Genomic DNA, 19,352 nt, shown 5'->3' on the forward strand with positions numbered 1-19,352 from the left:
GTTCAGACCCTGCCGCTGCTCCAGGCGCAGCCTCTGCGAGGCTCCTGCAGGCGGGAGCGCTCTGTGCCCGAGTTTACAACCTCCCTGGAAAGAATACCAAAGTTCATTTGAGCAGCAGGCAGCTGTGCGTTTACACTCCCCTTACACACGCTGAAAGAGAACAGCAAAGGGCTTCGCTGAACAGCGCGGGGCTTCGCTGAACAGCGCGGGGCTTTGCTTTTCTCCCACTTGCCAGGGCGATGTTTCGCTGCGCTGCAGTACCGGAGCCGGGCCGGGCCGGTGCCGGGGCGGGGTCGGCCCGGCGCTCCCCGCCCGCAGGTGCGGCCCGCCCAAGGCGCGGCCCGCGCAGGTAAAGCCGGAGCGGCCCCGCCGCCGCCGCCGCAGTCCCGCCGCGATGTTCGGGGCGCAGCAGCAGCCGCAGCCGCCCGCGCTGCCCCTCCAGCAGCAGCAGCAGCAAAGGGCTTCGCTGAACAGCGCGGGGCTTTGCTTTTCTCCCACTTGCCAGGGCGATGTTTCGCTGCGCTGCAGTACCGGAGCCGGGCCGGGCCGGGCCGGGGCGGGGTCGGCCCGGCGCTCCCCGCCCGCAGGTGCGGCCCGCCCAAGGCGCGGCCCGCGCAGGTAAAGCCGGAGCGGCCCCGCCGCCGCCGCCGCAGTCCCGCCGCGATGTTCGGGGCGCAGCAGCAGCCGCAGCCGCCCGCGCTGCCCCTCCAGCAGCAGCAGCAGCACTACTACCGGCGGCAGCAGCACTACAGCCCCCTGCCCGCCCGCCGGCCCTGCCCCGAGCCGCCGCCCTGCCCCGAGCCCCCGCCGTGCCCGGAGCCGCCGCGGCCGCTGCCCTGCCTGGACCCCGCTCCGCACCAGCTCCAGGACGGCGCCGTGGCCTACGACCGGGTGCGCACCTACGGGCCGGGCTGCCGCCGGGTCAGCACCTCCTGCTCCTCGCGGGCCGCCTCGCCGCTGGACTGCGGGCACGGCTGCGACCCGCCTCAGGTACGGCGGGCACGGCGCGGCCTCGGCCCGGCCCCTCGGGGCTGCTCCCGCACTCCATGAGCGGCCGTCGGAGCCGGAGCCCGACGCCGGAGGCTCTGAGGGTCGGGCCGGGCTCCCCTGGGGGTGGGACGGGTCCAGCCCGGCCTCTCCGCTCGCCCCGCGCGTTTCACCCTGTGGAAACACCGCTGTGGGCGCTCCCCGCCGTGCCCAGCCTCAGCGGGCTGTCCCCGGGGCCCGGGATGCGGCCCGTGTCCCCCCCGGGGGCCGGGATGCGGCCCGTGTCCCCCCCGGGGCCGGGATGCGGTGTCACCTTTCCCACCCTCTGGCCGCAGAACGCGGCTGTGGCCGGCTCGGCACGGCTCGGCCCCGGTGCCCCGCGGGCGCCGCTCCCTTCCCACGCCGCGCTGTCCCCGCACGGCTCTGCTGACTTGGGGCTGCTCATGTAAATCGAACTGGAAGCCTGTGTGCTTATTAGATCTCTTTGAATCGATGGTGCTTAGTAAGGTCCGTGACTGAGGTGTTGGAAAGCCCTCGCAATGCAGCTCAGCAGGTTTGTTGTGTGTGTATCCAAGGCATGGCTTGAAAGTATCGGTGGAATTTAACACATGCAAATGGTATATTAAAACTAGAAACCAATAGCTAAAGAACAGATTTGACTGCAAAACCAGAAAGGAGATCAAAATTTATTCTCAAACTATTTTTTCCTCATACAGCAGAATGCCATTAACATCAGTAGGATTGCTCTGCTGTACTCAAATGGCAATGTACATTTGTTTTGAGATGAACTCTTATTGAATTTTCTTTCCAGTGTTATATTTACCTGTCAAAAAGAATCTGGATTAAGACCAATACAAGATCTGCATTCCTTTCAAAGCAGTATTTGCATAGTTTGAGGGCTGCCTTCTCCAGGATGGTTTATGTAAATCCTGGGAAGTGAGTGAGCAGCTGTGCTGATAGAAGGACAAGAGGAAACAGCCTCAAGTTGTGCTAGCGGAGGTTTAGGTTGGATATTAGGAAAAAATTCTTCATGGAATGGATGGTTAAGCATTGGAACGCACTGCCCAGGGAGTTGGTGGACTCTCCATCCCTGGAAGCGTTCATAAATCTGTGCCTGTGGCACTTGAGGACATGGTCCAGCGGTGGCCTTGGCCGTGCTGGGGAATGGTTGGGCTCGATGATCTTGGTGAGTTTTTCCAGCCTGAGCGAGTCTGTGGTCGTAAGGGCTTTGTAGGAGTTGGTAATGGCAGAGCCGTTCCCTCTGTGTCCAGGTTGTTAATCCTCTTTTGCAAGATGCAGGGCAGGAGTGTAAACACAGGTCTCTCCCCTCCCAGATAAGTGATCTGCTCAGCTAGGCTGGATGATAGTCTGAATTGCAGTTAATTAATTAAATATTCATTGGCATAAACATTGCAGTCCCAAGCTTCCTCAGCCTAGATAAGTACGTGAACAAGGATTACAGACTCAAATGCTGTCGCTGCTCTATGGAGGATGTTTAATTTTCAACATCTGTTGTAGTCACTGAATCCATTACGTCCTGCTGATGAAAACTAATTTCTTGCTGAAGTGTTTTGCTGGACGAGACTTTAAAGACAAGAGGGTGTAGCTCAGTCAGGCTTTGTGTGGGTTGCAGTTTCAGTGGTGGAGAAGGAAGGTGCCTAATACAGATTATTAGGAAGTTATTAAAGCAGAAAACAGTAACAAACAGGGAAGTCAGCTGGGAGGAGGCAGAAGTGGCACGCTCGGTGCTGAATGGGAGTTGCCTCAGAGAAGCCCTGGGAGGGTGTAGGACATTCCCAAAGAGTGGATCAGTTGCACTTTGAGCCCATTGTGCAGGGCCAGGTAAGGTGAATAATGGACCAATCCCAGCTCCCGTCTGTGTTTGTTGTCCCCGGAGGATTTGGGGGTAGTGGCAGCCAGAGCTGCAGTTCCAGCTCTGTGTGCTGCTGAAGCAAAGGGCTGTCTTTGAGCCATATTTAATTTGCTTCTGCAGAGTTTGTGTGGATTGACAATAACAGACACGTACATCCCTGTTGACACAGTGCTGGTTTTCAGTCATGTGGCTGGGGTGTGCTCTTGTGTTTATGTACACTTTTAACAAGCTGGAGAGAGGGAGAATTTGAAATTGCTGTGTGCACAGAGCACATGTGCTGGTGCTTTTTGTGATTCAGGATTCCGGGTTTTTTATTTTCGTGGTCTGTTTTGTCCTTGGAGTAATTCACAGCAAATTTTGCTCTGCTTGATCGAAATGAGAAGTGTTTGGAATAAATTCCCTTCCAGTGTGGTTTATGTGTATGAATCCCTTTTCCATGGTCATGAAAAGATAATTCATGAAGTTGCACATACAAATTGTCTGCAAAGGGCAAAACCCTGACCGGCTTTGTAGAGGTTCTCTGTCCATGTGAGAAATTTTGGGAGTCAGGTGTTTGTGTGGCTGGGCTCAGTTCTGTGACGTGCAAAGGGCTCCCATGAAAATGGTGTAATATTAACCAGCTCTGGGGTTGGTCTGTGTTGTAACAGCCTCAGACACAGCCTGCCATTTCCCCATTTCACCTGCCAACTGGAACTCATAGATTAGGAGCAGATGATTGCTTGTCATTAGCAAGACAGTATGTTGTGGATAAAGGCCTTTGACATAGATTAAATTCTCGCTTTCATGTCTGGGTTAGCTGAAGCCAAAGGTAACCTGTTGAAATTTTAAAAAAAAGGGTCATTTGATTTCTTCTACATAAAATTGGCACATTAAGGATAAATCTATCAAGTGCTTATTCTAAAATTAAAAAGTCTTATTTAGAAATCTTAAAGACTAGCAAAAAATATTCATGCAAGTTTTAGTGTTACCTTTTAAATTTTGCTTATAAGCCCCATGGCAGGGGGTTGGAACGGGAGGAACTTTAAAGTCCCTTCCATTGTGTGAGTCTGTAAAAGAGACCCAGACTGCTCAGGCTGTCATGAATTCCAAACCCACAACAGCACTGGGTTTCCCTTTGGAATCCCACCTTCCCCTTCCTTCTCCCAGACAGAAAATGCTGCATCTTCAGACACTGCATCTTCTGACTGCTTGCAGAGAGCAGCCTGAGCTGTGTCCCTTGGGAATGCTGGAAAACTGAAACAGCCCAAGATCCCTTTCCGTGTTCCCACTGCTGGGGGACAGCTCCAGAGGTCTTGGAGGTGGCAGCTCCTTGTGCAGAGCCCCGAGCTGTGTGTGGGCAGTGCAGGCTGGCACAGACACAGTGTTCTGCCTCTTGTCCCCTCCCAGCCTGTGCCAGTCCAGCCTGCTTGGCTGGAATGGGAGAAAGGGCAGGCAAATCCCTGTTTGTAGAGCAGTTCTTTGAAAATGAAAGAGTTTGGGTATCTCGAAAATAAGCATAATTTTATCCAGGCAAAACATTCCTAGGTTCTGTATAATATTGCATATACAATGAGAATATTATAAAGGTCTGTTTCAACTTAAAATGCTCCAGACTCCTCCGCTGTGGGTTTATTCTCTGAGACACCCTGGATGCGTTATCCTCTCTAGACTTTGAGTTAACCTGGCACGTTTGTCCAGCCTTTCAGTGGATTCCAGGGCTGTTGTTCAGTGTCACACAATGGCCATGTGCTGTCCCTGTGCTGGAGCAGTCCCTGCTGTCCCACGGCTCTCTGGTGTCACAGCTCCCTGTGCTCCTCACAGACCAGGCTCGGGCTGTGCCTGCTCTGAGACCGGGCTGAAGGAAGGACCAGTGGCCATTCCTGTGCTATTTCACTTTTTAGTTCCAGTTCTGCAGGTGTTGGTGGTGCAGATTGGGCTGCATGTTCCACCTCTCTGTGCTGTGTCTTCTCTGTGTTGTGTCCCCAGAGTCTTGCTGGCACATGGGGTGGCAGCTGCCCTGAGCAGATCCTCAAATTTCTGCAGCAGTTTTAATTTTGAAATTTCTTAATTACTCTGACTGCTGCAAATACAGTTTCTTTTCTAGTTTTGTTCCTCTTTCCTGGTGCTGTTATGATTCACTCTTGGGAGGTTTGGAAAACTGCTCCAGGCTTCCTAAGCTTATGCAACAGTTGATAGGAAACCTGACCTACTTCAGAGCTGCTCTCACCTGGCTGAGAGTGTGGCTGAGACTGAGCTGCAGCAACATAAACTTCCCCCTGGCTTTGGGGAAGAAATGATTCATTATGAAAATTGGAGGTTTGTGCTGTGAGGGAGGATAAACACTATGCTGCAAACTGACAAATTGCCCAGTCCTTAGATTGGGTTCTGTGGGAGCTCTGCTGGTTTGGGTAAAGACCTGGATGTGAGGGGTTGAAGCATGGTGTGATTTGTTAGAACTGGTGGAGGACAGTGTCTGCAATTGCTTCTGGACAGTGCTGGGGCAAAACCTGAAGAAATCTATTTGAAAACAAAGCTGTTGTTAGGGACAGATTTTTGCAATTTAAAGAGGCACATCTCATTTTTCATTCAGAAATGTGCAGATGCTCCATGGTGGGTATCGTTCCCAGAGGTGGCAGCTGTGGAGTTGTGTGCACTGGATGTGACCCAGTGGGTTGTTGGGCAGCTCTTCTACCTGTTCACTTCTGAGTTTAAGCAAAATCCAAAATTCATGCCTTGTTGACACAAAAAGAGTATGATGCATCTCCATCTACACCAGCTGAGTTTGATGTGTAACGTGAAAAAACCAAAAATGAAAGGGATGGACTGGAACAGGGACATGGGATCCAGGAAGGCTCATCTAGCTTTGATTTCTAGCAGAAAATATGGACTAATTCCCTCAGACCTGCAAAGAGGGGATTGGGAAAAGCCCAGCTCTTAAAATGCAGTGCAGGACTGTGTCTTGCACATGTGCTGCACATGGACCAATTCCTTTGGGGTGTGAGGGCCCTGGGTTTGAAACATCTCCAGGTGGTTGTGGCCAGTGGATCCCCCAGTATTTACAGCCAATGTCCATAATCAGGTTGCTCTGCCAGAAAAGGTGTTGGAGGTTGAGCTGCAGTCATCTCTGAACCTTTTTTCCTCCCTTGCAGGGCACCATCCGCAGGATCATTATCGAGAACCCGGATCAGGTATGGAAACTGTGCTGGGCTTCCCTGAGCTCCTGCAGGGGGGATGATAAACACTCTGAGAGCACACAGCTCACACCTCTGGGGGTCAGAGATGGAATTATGAGGGATGGAAAACACTGCAGAGTGGCCACTCAGGCTCCCATCTCTCAGCAGTTACATCTTTATTAATATTGATTCATTACTGTTTCTACTGTGTTCATTTCACGTAGTCCCTATGCAAGCACAGCCACACACACTCACATGTTCACATCCTAAAGGACAGCTCACATATCTTTAAATTACCTGTTTTTAGTCAAAATTACACTAATCCTGAGTTTGCTGTTTGACAAGATTTATGGAGTTTTTATTTACATGTTTTACAGGAGCCGTTATCCCCTTTTCTTAGAGGGGCCAGTTTCTCTCCTGGAAATAATGTTATCTATGAAAAAACAATAAGAAAATATGAGCTATTAAATCCCCTCCAGGTAAGTTGGGTGTTTATATTATCTACTGCAAGAAGAACATTGAGTTGGTAGCAGGAAATTGATGTTTCTGGGTTGATTTGGTTCTGGGGTTTTTCTTATTTTGGTTAGGAGTAGCTGCCAACCTGAGAACTGCCTTGTGATCTAGGATGCATTCTCAAAGTAACTGAAGAAATATTTAAAGAGAGCAGAAAGTGGAATGTTTGCCATATTTTTCCTAAGAATTCATTATTAATTAACAATGAAAACTGCTGTTGAAACTCTAGTATTGTCAGTCTGTATCTGAATAGTGGCTGTGAATTAGTTTCTTGTAATAGCTTCATAGCAGAATAACCAAGATACGTTTTTAGAAAAAAGAAATTAAAACCACAATTTTTTATTTTACTAACTCTTGGAAAAATATGTTTGGCAAATTTCATCTCACAATTGGTATTTTGTCAATAGGTAAAAAATACTGCTCCCTTTCATTGCTCTGAAACATTTCCAACAGGAAAAAAATTTGAAATATAGCATTTCTCAGAGTGATTTACCTGAGTTTTTTTTTTTACTTTGTTTTTTAAAATGGGACTTTTCATGCCTCTCTGGACTTTAGATAGCTGAATTTTCTGTGATATCCCATCTCTGAGGTGGAAAAGGAAAAAAACTGTAATTATAAATAACAGCTTCTTTCTTACTGCAGATGATGTGCAAAGAAAAGAATAAAAAATTGTGGAGTTTAGCCCTGGAAACCATAGTTGTACTTCTGGTTTTTGTTACCCAAGTGATGTTTGGATTTAGTTCAAATCAGGAGCATAGTAAAGGAAATTTCCATGTGTAGTGGGACATCTACCTTGGGAAAGGTTTTTCACCCGTGCTTCTCACTGGCAGCTACTAAAACTGAGAGGGAAGTTAGTGAATTACAGCCCTGTTAGGTGTAAAAGCAATTTAATTTGGATTATTGAATCATCCAAAGCCATCACCAGCACTGCCAGTCACAGACACATTTCATTCACTGCTGAGGTTGATGTCCCAGCCATGCAGGGTGCCCAGTATTAACCCTTTCTGCCCCAGCAGAGCCCTTTCCCAGCCATGCAGGGTGCCCAGCATTAACCCTTTCTGCCCCAGCAGGGCCATTTCCCAGCCATGCAGGGTGCCCAGCATTAACCCTTTCTGCCCCAGCAGGGCCATTTCCCACCCATGCAGGGTGCCCAGCATTAACCCTTTCTGCCCAGCAGAGCCCTTTCCCAGCCGTGCAGCCCAGCATTAACCCTTTCTGCCCAGCAGGGCCCTTTCCCAGCCGTGCAGCCCAGCACTGACAGCTCCTTTCTGTGCCAGGAGCGGCAGTTCCCGGTGTGCCCGGCCGAGCCGTGCCAGCCGTGCCCGCCGCTCGCGGTCACCCAGCAGTGCCAGCAGACACAGACGGGCAGTCCCTGCGAGCTGTGCCCGGGCCCGGGGAGTGACGAGTGCCGGGCACAGCCTGTGAGGAGGGGCACGGCCCCCCCCGAGCTGGTGAGTGCTGCGGGGTTCGTTCTTGACGTGGTTTGTTCTCGGTGCTGTTCGTTCTCAGGCAGCGACAGACCCCGGGAGTGAGTGCTTTCATGGCTCTGCAGTCCCCACAGGTTTGTGTGGGACCCTTGTCACTGAGCAGGGTCTGTGTGTCTGTCTGGGACTGTCCAAGGCTTTCTCACCTGGTGTTGGGGGGAAAGGCTGTTTGAGAGTTGTATTTCTCATTGTCACAGACCTGTGCTCAGGTGTGCTCTGACTGAGATGAGCCCGTGGTGTTCAGCTGGGCTCAGTCTCATGGGGCTGTTTGGTTTTGCTTTTCTTTACCCATCAATTCAGTCAGGTTTCACCTGTCAGTCTGTACACAAAGACTGAGGAATGCACAGCCTCTGCTTTGGGAGGAAACACTCATTGCTTTATAACTTTGGCAAATATCAGCTCAGCGTTCCTTTATTTCTATGCTGATCAGCCAGGGTTTCAAATGTATTTCAATTTGATGCAAAAGTTGTTGACACAAATTCAGTGGAAGCACTAAAGGAGCTTCCTGGTGTACCTGCAGCTGGGGAGGGAGTGCAGCAGGTCCCTCCTGTGCACCCAGTCGGTGTTTGGGTGACAAACACCCTGGGGACCTCAGTGTCAGACCTGTGCAGAACCTTCCAGAGCTGGACACTCCCATCAGCCAGCTCAGGACACTCAGCTTGGGCTGAGGTCACTGCTGTGGAAGCAGGACTTGGCTTGGTTCTTGTTGTTCTAAAGGAAGTCATTCCTCATTATTGAAAACCAGCAGACTCACTACCAAGAAAAGTGTAATTACAGTGAAAATTGCTAAGAGCAACCAGACCCAAATCCTACCTATAGCATTTCCATGTTCAGCTTTCATGCCAAAGAAGGGATGGTGTCCTGATGCCCTGCCTGTCTCCTGCCAGGTGAGCTGCCCCCAGGACAGCCCCGAGCAGCTGGACTGTCGCTTCTTTGGGGAGCTGCTGGCCGAGCTGCACCGCAAGAGCAATGACCTGTACAGCTGCTTGCTGCAGCACGTGGAGAAGATTGGGACAAGGTACTGCCACTGGATCTGTCATTGCCGTGCCCCACACATGCAGCACTGCACAGCTGGCAGGGACAGGGTTGTTTGGGAATTGGTTGTACTCCTTGTTTCTTCCTGACAGCTGGAATTGACTGGGTGTTTTACACATTCATCTGATTTGCAAGTAACTGAGGACATGGAAATGCTGTAAGCCAAGGAAATTTATTGAATGTGATGCTTAAGAATTGTATCTCCTACATGTGTTTGTACATTGAGCAAACAAGAACTTACAGCAAACTCTGACATATATTTCATGACACAATTCTATTGCTGTGTCCTGAGGAAACAACCCAAATGTCCAGATTTCCTCTCTCCTGTCCTGATGTTGTGTCATGGATTAAAGGACAGGCACCACCAGGCACAAAGCTCATTATCTACATCCAAATGAACGTAAAGCACGTTTTCTGCAGAGCCCTGCAGACCATCTGTGGCAAGGAATGAGAGTCACAGCAGGCATTGCCCTGCACAGCCTCCCCCCCTTCCATCCATCACCCTCATTCTTCCCCCTCACTTCTGATCTTGTCTGATGCCTTCCAGGATCACTGAATAAGGAAAGTGGTCCTGTAGCAGGGGAAAAGGGAATTTAACCATCACAGAAACCCTGAGAATGCCCAGTCAACACTGGGGGCAGGGCAGGGAATTGCAGCAGAGCTGTGGGCAAACCATTACCCAGGCAATTAAAGGAGTAATTGGGTTAACTGCCCATAATTGGGATAACTGCCCAAAGGACTGGGGATAGTCAGCCTGTGTTTGCAGTGCTGCTGGAGGACTCCAGTCTCCCCAGGAATTCCTCCACAGAGGGAAGGTAATGACTCATCAGCTGAAAAAGACCCTTCCTTGCTCTCTATTGTCCAGATAATCTTTTAGTGGTGAATATAGGCCTGAATCCTAGAAGTTCTCAGACAGCTTTTTGTGTTTTACAGGAACCACGACATTGAATTCACGTGCCAGGTAAGGCCCAGGCTGTCCCCTGCCACCACTGGGGGAGGGTTCAAGCAAATAAAGCCAAAGCAGTTGAAGTGAAGGAGGCTGGTCTTGGTTAGTTAATGCTTCCTGCTTGGTAAAAACATTCAGAGCCTGAAAACCACTGCCAGGCAGGTATTTGCAAATGTGGTAACACTGAAAGGAAACTTCAAGAATTTGCATTATTCCGTATGAGAGTCAAATTTTGGAAGTCTCTCCTGCTGCTCCAGTAATGGTTTCACTGGAAAATGACTTGCACAGGTACCTGTATTTTTACAATGTGTTTTTTGTAAAGGGTCTTTCAGTCCCTGGCCGGTGGAGCTGCTGCTGAGCAGCAGGTGCTGCACCTTTGAAGGCATTCAGTGTGAATGGGGCAGAAATACCTGTCCAGGGTTCGCCTGCAGGAAGCAAATGCCACTGAACCCTGGCAGCATCTCCTGGTGGTCATCTGGGGTTTATTGGCAGCCCATTCAGAAACACGAGGTTTTGCCCCCCATAAACTGCTGGGAGTTGTTGTAGCACCAGCTGTTAATTCCTGAGAGAGGATTGGTTTGAATACTGCTTTTAAATGTTGAATTTAAGCATTTGAATATATGCTTCATGTATCATTTTATCTCACTTTGTACATGCCCCACATATAAAAGACTTTGGAAGTTTTCTGGATAGACTTTGATCTATTTTTGTTCTTATTTGCCTTGTACTAAGGATGTTTTTCATAGCAGAGCTGTGTAATTAATGAAGAAACCACATTACTAATCTACCAGGCAAAATTCTTAATCAAGATGTCTCCCCTTTCCTCCCTTCTTTGCTTAGACTGAAGATATTGAAGAATTAATTCCCAAAGGACTGTCTGAGGCAACAAAGCAGCAGATTCGTTATCTCCTCCAGGTATGGGAGCTTGGCAGCCTGTAGGAGCTGGGAGCAGTGGAGCTGGCTCACACACTGGAGGGACTTGGTACATAACACCCCTCCCTCTGTATTCCCTCGTCCCATTGTTTCTAGAGTGAGGGGGTGGGATGGTGGCTTTACAGGAAGTGTCACACGGACCCACAGTCCACTTGTGGATTTTAAACTGGGCTCTACTGGGGCTTTCCTGCAGTTTCACTGGAAACTGTCTTGGCTTTTGACCACTGACACGAGAACAGAGACCTTTCATCTTTCTGTGTTGTGTATTAAGGCTTTGAAAGCCAAACACAAACAGGAGGTGCTAAAAACCCAGAAGCAGAGGCTGAATCCCACCTGCTCCCAGCCCAGCCCCGTGGCTGGGCATGGAGCAGGGAGGGAGCTGAAGAACCAGCCCAGGACAAAACCCTTCACACCTGACCCACAACAGGAATGGTTCTGTTTGCTGTTGGATGCCAAAAGCACGGCTCAGCACGCAGAGCTGCCTTTGCCAGGCAGGTGTGTCAGAGCAGGATCCAGGGCAGCCTCAGCAGGAGAGTCCTGATCTGGGCTCCCTCAGGTAGGGGGAGGGAGAGCCTACCTGGGAGCTGCACCTTGGAATCACTTCCTGGTAAAAAAAATCCATTGAAATGAGGTTGAGGAGGAGCAGCCTAGTCTGAGTTCAGAGCTGCCCTGCTCTGACATCCCCATCCCTTCCAACTGGAATTATTGTGTTATTCTATGCTTCTCTTACAAGGAAGATGGACATCAACCCCCAGATATTGCATGGTCTCAGTGGCACACTGTGCTGGGAGGCTGGCTCAGCTCCAGGTGGAAAGCTGGAACAGGCATTTCCTGTTATCTCTGTGTCCAGCTGGTTTTACATCCTCACAGCTGTGATTATAAAATGCAGCCAGAATGGCTTTTGGGGAACCAGGTGCTGTCAGGATCCACCCAGGACACAGCTGGGAGGGAAGGGTTTGCACAGCTCAGGATTCCAAGCTGGGAATGCCCAGAGGCTCCTCTAAGGACACAGAGAATTCCACTGGGATTTAGCAACCTCTAGCACTAAGCAGTTGCTGAGTGGGGTTTTACTTACATTTTTATAGTCTAAATTTCACCCTTTGACTCAATTCCTTCTTTCAAACTGCTCTATAGTCTATTACACAATAAAACCATAAGACAAAAGTAAAATTCCACTTTAATCACAAAACAAACAAAAAGGTGAGTTGCACTAGGAATGAAGTCTCAGTCACACCACGGCACCAGTGGGGATAAAAAACTGGGCAAGGGCCAATCCTCATATGGATAGAGAGCATGAGAGCTCCAAGTGAAGGGAACACACAGGAGGGTTTCATTTTGTCTGGACAGAAAAAAAACCACAGCTTTTGCACTGAATATTCAGCCCTTCAAGGAGTGTTATGACTTGAGGAGTTATTTGTGTGTCATTTCAAAGTCTATTATGTTTCTTTTAAATATTATAAATGTATCATGAAATGCAACCATTTATATTGTCACCTGAATCAATACACAGCTATTAAAGGCATTAAAATTAACATTCCAAAGGAGAACAGTGGGCTGTGGTCACTTACGGTTTTCTCTTTCATCCAGGTGACTCCTTTCATCTTTGGGATCTTTTTCCTTTTAAAGGGAGGTGTTGGCTGTATGAGCTTTTTTAATTTAAATTTTTTAAAATGTTAATTAAATTCCATCATCCTTGAGCCCAAAGCTTTGCCAGATCTCAAACATGACTCATTCCTCTGTGCCTTTTCAGGCAGGGCAGTCATTTTTAAAAATCAGTGTAAGCACAAAGCTTTTAAAGCTCAAATAATAATTGTACAACAATTGTACATTTATTTTTCCCTTTATTGGTGTACAAAGGCAGTTCCTTACTCTGTTGTTCCTTCCATTTTAACAATGTCCTGTGTTATAAGGCAGAAATTGAACACTGGCATTTGCAGAACAAAGTGCAAGGAAAATGTTTCCTGTAGAAACTGTGGGCACTTCAAAGGACGTGCAATGGTTTTAGAAGTTACTGTCAGCTGTAAAGCAGTTTCTGTTCTACCTCTCGTCAGGCATATTGTAAACAAAGCTCCTTAATTAAACCAAATTATCCCTTTCATTTCTCCCCTCCCAGATGAGAGCGACATCGGACAAATCCCTGAGACTTGTGCTTTCCACCTTCAAGAACCTGCGGGAGGAGCTCTGCCATTTGCAGGATGACCTGGGGGTGAGTCCTGCTCCTCCTCCAGCTGCTCCCAGCTGGAGCAGGAGCCCGGGGCTGGCACTGAGGCTGGGGCTGTGCTGGTGGCAGTGGCTGCTCTGTCAGTGCCTCAGGGGGCTGGATGGACAGGGCTGGCTTTGGCAGCCCCATAGGTTCTCTGGGCAGGATGGACAGGGCTGGCTTTGGCAGCCCCACAGGCTCTCTGGGCAGGATGGACAGGGCTGGCTTTGGCAGCCCCACAGGCTCTCTGGCGTTCAGCCATCCCTGTGGATGCAGGCACCAGACAATTGCTGTTGTTCCCCACACCAGCCCAAGTGCTCAGCACCGCTGGGAATGTCACAGCATTGTCCTGGAAAATGCAAAGTTGAGGGAGAAGAGTTTGAACTTGAGCACAGAACAAGGGGTCGGTGCAGTGGACTTAGTTTTGGGGTGTTTTTGGTTGTTTGGGGCTATTTGTTGGCTTCTATTTAAGACTGGAAGGGCAGTGTCCAGGATCCCAGTGCTCATCACCCAGCACAAAGCCACAGGCACTACAGTGTGTGCTATGTACCTAAACCCCAGACTTTCAAGAAAGTTGAGCATTCTCTCAGTTCTAAAACATCCCTTTATTAATGACTGTGTTGCACTTTATGGGAAGAGTTTACTGAAAAATTGCAGCTTTTGACTGTAAACTTTTGACTTATGTCCTGCAGAAGCTGGAAACTGACAATATCTTGCTGAAGAAGGATTTGGCTTTTAAGGATTCCCAAGTGAAAGAATATGAAACAATGCTGGCTTCTCTGAGGGAGAACAATCGTCAGCAGCAGGTAAATCAAGAAACATTTCCAGTGCCATTCCAGGCAGCCAAAATGGGGACAATTTGCTGACTTCTGGGTACTCTGAGTAACTGCTGCCTGCTGTGTGTGTGATGCTGTTCCTCCCCTGAGCAAGTCCAGGTGCTCATTCCCCCTGTGCTTTCCAGCAAGGGCTCAGGGACAGCACTGCCAAATGCCGCTCCCTGGAGGAACAGCTCCTGTCCCTGCGGCTCAGCGAGGGTGACAAGGAGTGCCAGCTGAAGGAGCTGGAGTACGGCAAGAGGGCCCTGGAGCAGGAGATCCAGAGCCTCAAGCTGCAGGTGAGGGCTCCCTGACTGGGTGCAGTAGCTGAGTCCCAGACTCAGAGGGATCAGTGTAGGAGAATTAACAATGAAAACTCTGTTTGTAAAATAAAATTGGGATCTGTGCTGCAGAGCTGCTCCAGCCCCACCCTGCAGACCACGACAGACGAGCTCTCCAGCTGCTACGTGGAGATGATCAACAACCTGAGGGAGGACAAGGACAGGGAGATCCGCAGCCTCAGGGTGAGGGGCCCTGCTGCCTGTGTGCAGGGACAGCTGCTCTGCACTCACAGCAGCAGGGATCTTCCACAGGCACTTTTTGCTTTACTCACAGACACTGGTGATGGTTTGAAACCTTTATAGTAGAACATAAAATAGTGATTTTAGAAAAACCCAACTGTTCTTTACATGAAGAAATTAGGGATCAACCTGATTAGTGGGCTGTCCTTAAAGGGATATTTTGTGTGTCCTGATAACCTAAGAAATTATCAAAGTCAAAATATGCTTAATAGGAAACAAATCCCAGTCACAGCTGTATTTCTCTCATAGAAATCAGTGGTAAGTCTCCAACTCTGGAAGCCAATTCAACTGGTTCAGTGTTGGTTTAGCTTGAGAATTCTAAAATAATTTAATTAATACTGGATAGAATTCAGTCCAATTAGCACTTCCTGTATTTACTGTGTGGTTCAACTCCCTGACCTGAAAATCCCTGGGCCTCACTGTTGATGGTGTTAATGAAAAGCCACCCCTGGAGCCCTGGGTGGGTGCTGAGGGGCCCTGCCCAGAGCCCCCCACACCTGAGAGCTCCTGCCTTGTTCTGCAGTCCCAGCTGTGCCAGTTCCAGCAGGACATAACCAGGAGAGAGGGGAGCAACAGTGACTTGCAAATGAGGCTGCACGAGCTGACATCGCTGCTGGAGGATAAAGAGGCTTTTATTAAACAACAGCAAGAGGTAAAATAATACAAGTTATTTCTCTTCTAAGAGTTTTTGTGTTTAAGTCTCCATGGTACTGTGTAGGTGGAACCTTAGCAGGAAGTCCCTTGTCCTCTCCTGGCTCAGGAGAGGGATTAGGATTTGTTCTAACTGAATGCTGTTTCTCTGACAGCCTTCTGGAAGGGCAGATTTTCAGACTGTTGAGACAAATTTTTGCAAATATTTTATTGTGGCTTTAGTGAACTGATACTTCAAAAAACATGACTTCACATCAATGTTTGCTTTTGGTTCTGTCAGGAGCTCTTCAGACTGAAGCACGAGAAGTTATCGGGCAGTCAGTCCCCCGGGGTGACAGCCATCATCACTAAAAAGTAACGTGTTATTCACCTTTTTCAAAAACACATCAATTGGGCTTTCCTTTGTTTAGGCTCTGTTAAGCAACCTGTTCAACTCTCCACAGGTATAGGAATCAGTATCCTATTCTGGGTCTCCTATCTGATGACTACAAGGTCACATCACCTGTCAATAAATCACAAACGATTGTAATTGAGAGGACTGGAGAGATCTGGAAACATGTAAGTTTACCTGGATATGGACTGTTCCCTCTGCAATCCCTAAGTGTTCAATTTAACTTCAAAGAAGTATTACCCAAACTGAGAGCTCAGCGATGCCCTCGTGGTAATTTAACTGCAAAAAGCGAAGTGACTGACTGCAGCCAGGGAACTGTCCTGGCTCTTGGAGCAGGCAGTAATTGGTGGGTGTGGTACAAATAAAACCTTTTGTTGTTTTCTCTGGCACGTAATTACTCTGAACAAAAGCATCAGCTTGCTCTAACACCGGCCCCGGGGTGTTGCTGTACTGGGCAGGTCGGCAGGGACCGTGTCCTGCTGTGCTCTCAGGTGAGCAGGGATGTGGGAGGGCTGTGCTCCTCGGCATGAGGAGCATTAATGACTGCAAGCCATTAGTAAAACATACAAAGCACCCCATCCCTGAAACTCACCCTGAGCCAGGGCAGTGACGAACCCAGGAATGCAGAAGAGTGGTGACGTTTTAAGGAGTGATTCAGAGTAAAAATAGAAAACAGGGCTGCAGAAGCTATTTCTGTTACAGGCAGGGCTCGTGGTGCCAAGTCTGGCTACAAGGTAAAGGCTGCAGAAAGGGCAGGGTGGCAAGCAGGGGTGGTGGCTGCAGGCACAAGGTCACAGCAGCACCTGGACCCACCCACGGGGGGACACAGCCAGGGGACAGTTCTGTGACAGCCTGAGCAGATGCAGGTAACACACCTGGGCATGTCCCTCAAGGGGACCTTGCCTGCAGCAGGATTAAAAAAGCAAAAGGCTCAGGGCACTGGCAAAGAGCAGAGTTTTATTACTGATCCTTAAACCTCACCCAGGTGCATTGCAACCTAGTCAAATGTCAAGCAATGAAACATCAATAGAGAAATGAAAACAAGTAGGTAATTAAATGAGATGCTTTATGGGAGATAGTTCTGTTTCATAACAAAAACAGGTTTGTGTATTTCTTCTAACAAGCTGTTTGTTTCTTTTAGGAATGAGAGAATCCTCTGAGCCCTCAGAGCTGCTCCAAGGAGTTCACAAACCACTAAAACTGCTTTACTTTCTGCTCTTCTGCATCCAAGAAAAGGTTCAGTCTGATAGTGAGGAAGGCTGGGAAAACATTAAGGACTCACTTTTCCCTGGGAAGAGTGGGATGCTATCCCTCTGTGGACCTCAGCTGGTCTTGACTAGCTCCTGTTCTTCAGCCAGTCCTGAGGCAATCTAGGAGACAAAAGGAAGACACCTGAAACCTTTTCCTCTTCATCCTTCTAGCCATGTTCTGTCTCTTCATGCTGAGAGTGGGAATGACCCTGATGTCAGCCCCACCCCTCCCACAGCTGCTTTCAGTGCAGAGTCACAGGCTGCATGGGAACTTCAGAAATACCTCACTGGGAACTGCTCCTTACCTTACACCTGCCTCTGTCTGGGAAGCTCGGACACCAAGGACAAAACTTCCATCAAACCCAGCTTCTGACCTGGCAAAAGCCAGCAGGACCCAGTTCAGGGAAGGGCTGGGCCAAGGCTCATTCTAGAGAATGCTTCTGACCTCAGAGGTGATATATTTTCAGCCCCAAACCAGCTGTATTTATTTGCTGTGCTTCAAATTTTCAAGAACTTGGTATATTTTTATATAGAAGAACTTTGTGTGAAAAAAACTCGTGGACTAAATTTCCTTATCAGACCAACCTGCCATTTACAATTTCCACTCTTAGAAGGACCACAGAAATTCTTTCAAACCGATTTGGTGTTCATGATTCAGTAGCTGTCTGAGCAACACAGCACAGAGACTCACAGGGAAAGTTTGCAATGCTGCAATCCAAAGGTGCTCTTTTGTCGTGGGGTTCTTGCTTTGCTTTCCTGCTGCAGCCATGTATTTCTGTTCCCAGATCCTATAGACCCTAGGCCGTGTTTAATGGGGAAAGAATGCTGGAGGCTACCTGTAACATGAAATAAACCCAAGTCTAACTCTCTGGGTCATTGTCTGTCTGTCCTGGAAACAGCTTGTGTACAGCTGGAGGGGTGTAGGTGGTGTCTTGTTCCTCTCCATGAATCTTTACAAGTGAAGGACTGGGGCTGGATCTCTTTTCTGGCTGCTGCTGCCAGAACTTCCTGAGGTGCTGCTGGATGTCCAGCTGGCCTTGTGTTCTTCAGGACTGGGCAAAGAGCCACGAGTAAAACCTGTTCCTGCTGCTGCTCTTTGAGTGGGGCCAGGCTGAGATGGGCCTGCAGTTTCTGCAGTTTCACCAGCCTGGTCCCCCCTTCAGCCTGGCTTTAATTAGTTAAATACCCTCATTTGAAGGAGGAGTGCCTTCCCCCTCTGCAGTCAGTAATTATTCTAAAACAGATTCTAAAGCAGCCCACTTTTCTGCAGAGCAGTGAATGAAAGGTACATCTACACCCAGAGCTAAGGTGCTCCTGCTATGGGACAGTGGCAATGCAATAAATAATCTTAGTTACACTGTCAGCAAAAAACTTTTCACCTTTGGTGATCTAAAACACAAAAAGGACTAAAAACAGCATGTCTCTTCCATGCCATCAGTTACCTGTGCAGGTGCTCCTTGTGCTCCCACCAGGACCAGGGCTTTCCCACAGCTCAGACCAAGCTACAAAGAGAGAAATGGGAGTTATTAATGGCCACAGTTCCTGATGGCTCATCCCAGCCATGGATTTCCTGAGCAGCTCCTCACCTGTGACACCAACCTGTGTTTCCTCCACTCCAGGGCACAGCACAGGGAACTCTTTAAGGTGGGACAGGGCTCAGAGCAGGAGCTGCTGGGTGTGGTGAGACAATTCCATGGCAAAGGCCACCATCAGGCAAATGCTCTTTTCAAATCCAGCTGATCCATCCCAGTGGAAACACCATCCTGGGACAGCCAGGAAAGCTGCAGCCTGCTTACAAACAGCCCAGGTTGCTGCTCAGGCCAGCCACTCTCTTTCCTGGGGACAAGGACAGCTCCTCAAAGAATCTGAAGGCCACCAGACCCTGTAAATGCTGCAGAGCAGAGGCTGTAACTACACTTTGTACTCACAGAAAACACAAATCAATTGTCAAAAAGCTGAATTAGACTAGTAGATGAAGCATATGGCCATTTATTTATAGGCTGGTTTTGTTTTCAAACCATATGCATTTAAAAAGCAAACTTAGTATTTTTTACTATGAGGTACCTGTTACTGTTGGCTCAGCTGTCCCCTTTGCTGTGGAACTGGAACTGATTTACCTAATGTGATTTCTGCTGAAGTTTACAGAAAAACATTTTCTCATTTACTCAGCTCTGTAAATCCTGGTTAGAAACATATTACTTTAGCTCATTTCCCACCTCAATTTCAGCTAGGTTCACCAAGACTTCTACATTTTTTGTAGGAACAAATTAGAAGTCAGACACTATTTACTTTATATAATTACAATATACATTCTGCCCTGTCTTTATCCGCCAGAATGCAGAGTCTTGTTTTGCACTGAAAAGGAAAAAACTGTCTTTGTTTTGACTGACCTTTCTGCAGTATTGAAGTTTCTCTGTCTCAGCTGTAAAATAAAAGCCAGAGAGCCCTGGCTGGGAAGTCCCTGACAGCTCCAGCAGCCACCAGCCCACACCCAGTACCTCACCTTTACCTCCAGAGTTCTGCTGCAGCTCTTCCTCATTT

At 48.7% G+C, this 19,352-nt stretch overlaps 1 protein-coding gene across 1 annotated transcript; it reads left to right on the forward strand.

Moving 5' to 3' along the window:
* The first annotated feature begins 548 nt into the window (after window positions 1-548).
* On the forward strand, window positions 549-17,680 carry POF1B (POF1B actin binding protein). Its single transcript, XM_039722553.1, has 15 exons — window positions 549-990; window positions 5,989-6,027; window positions 6,390-6,491; window positions 7,803-7,976; window positions 8,897-9,027; window positions 9,978-10,005; window positions 10,831-10,905; window positions 13,037-13,129; window positions 13,816-13,929; window positions 14,085-14,237; window positions 14,352-14,462; window positions 15,043-15,171; window positions 15,451-15,524; window positions 15,614-15,728; window positions 16,703-17,680. The coding sequence occupies exons 1-15, from the start codon at window positions 664-666 to the stop codon at window positions 16,706-16,708; spliced, it is 1,671 nt and encodes a 556-aa protein (XP_039578487.1). The 5' UTR covers window positions 549-663; the 3' UTR covers window positions 16,709-17,680.
* The last annotated feature ends 1,672 nt before the right edge of the window (window positions 17,681-19,352 follow it).

The sequence above is a fragment of the Passer montanus genome, unplaced genomic scaffold, assembly GCF_014805655.1.
Source record: "Passer montanus isolate IOZ18808 unplaced genomic scaffold, ASM1480565v1 scaffold49, whole genome shotgun sequence".
Taxonomy (NCBI): Eukaryota; Metazoa; Chordata; class Aves; order Passeriformes; family Passeridae; genus Passer; species Passer montanus.

What these genes read in the sequence shown, in the direction of transcription:
- POF1B (XM_039722553.1), top strand. Translation starts at nt 664, where the DNA reads ATGTTCGGGGCGCAGCAGCAGCCGCAGCCGCCCGCGCTGCCCCTCCAG. An exon ending in GCACGGCCCCCCCCGAGCTG is followed by an intron (nt 7,977 to 8,896) that starts GTGAGTGCTGCG and finishes GTCTCCTGCCAG; the next exon opens with GTGAGCTGCCCCCAGGACAG. An exon ending in TCCAGAGCCTCAAGCTGCAG is followed by an intron (nt 14,238 to 14,351) that starts GTGAGGGCTCCC and finishes TCTGTGCTGCAG; the next exon opens with AGCTGCTCCAGCCCCACCCT.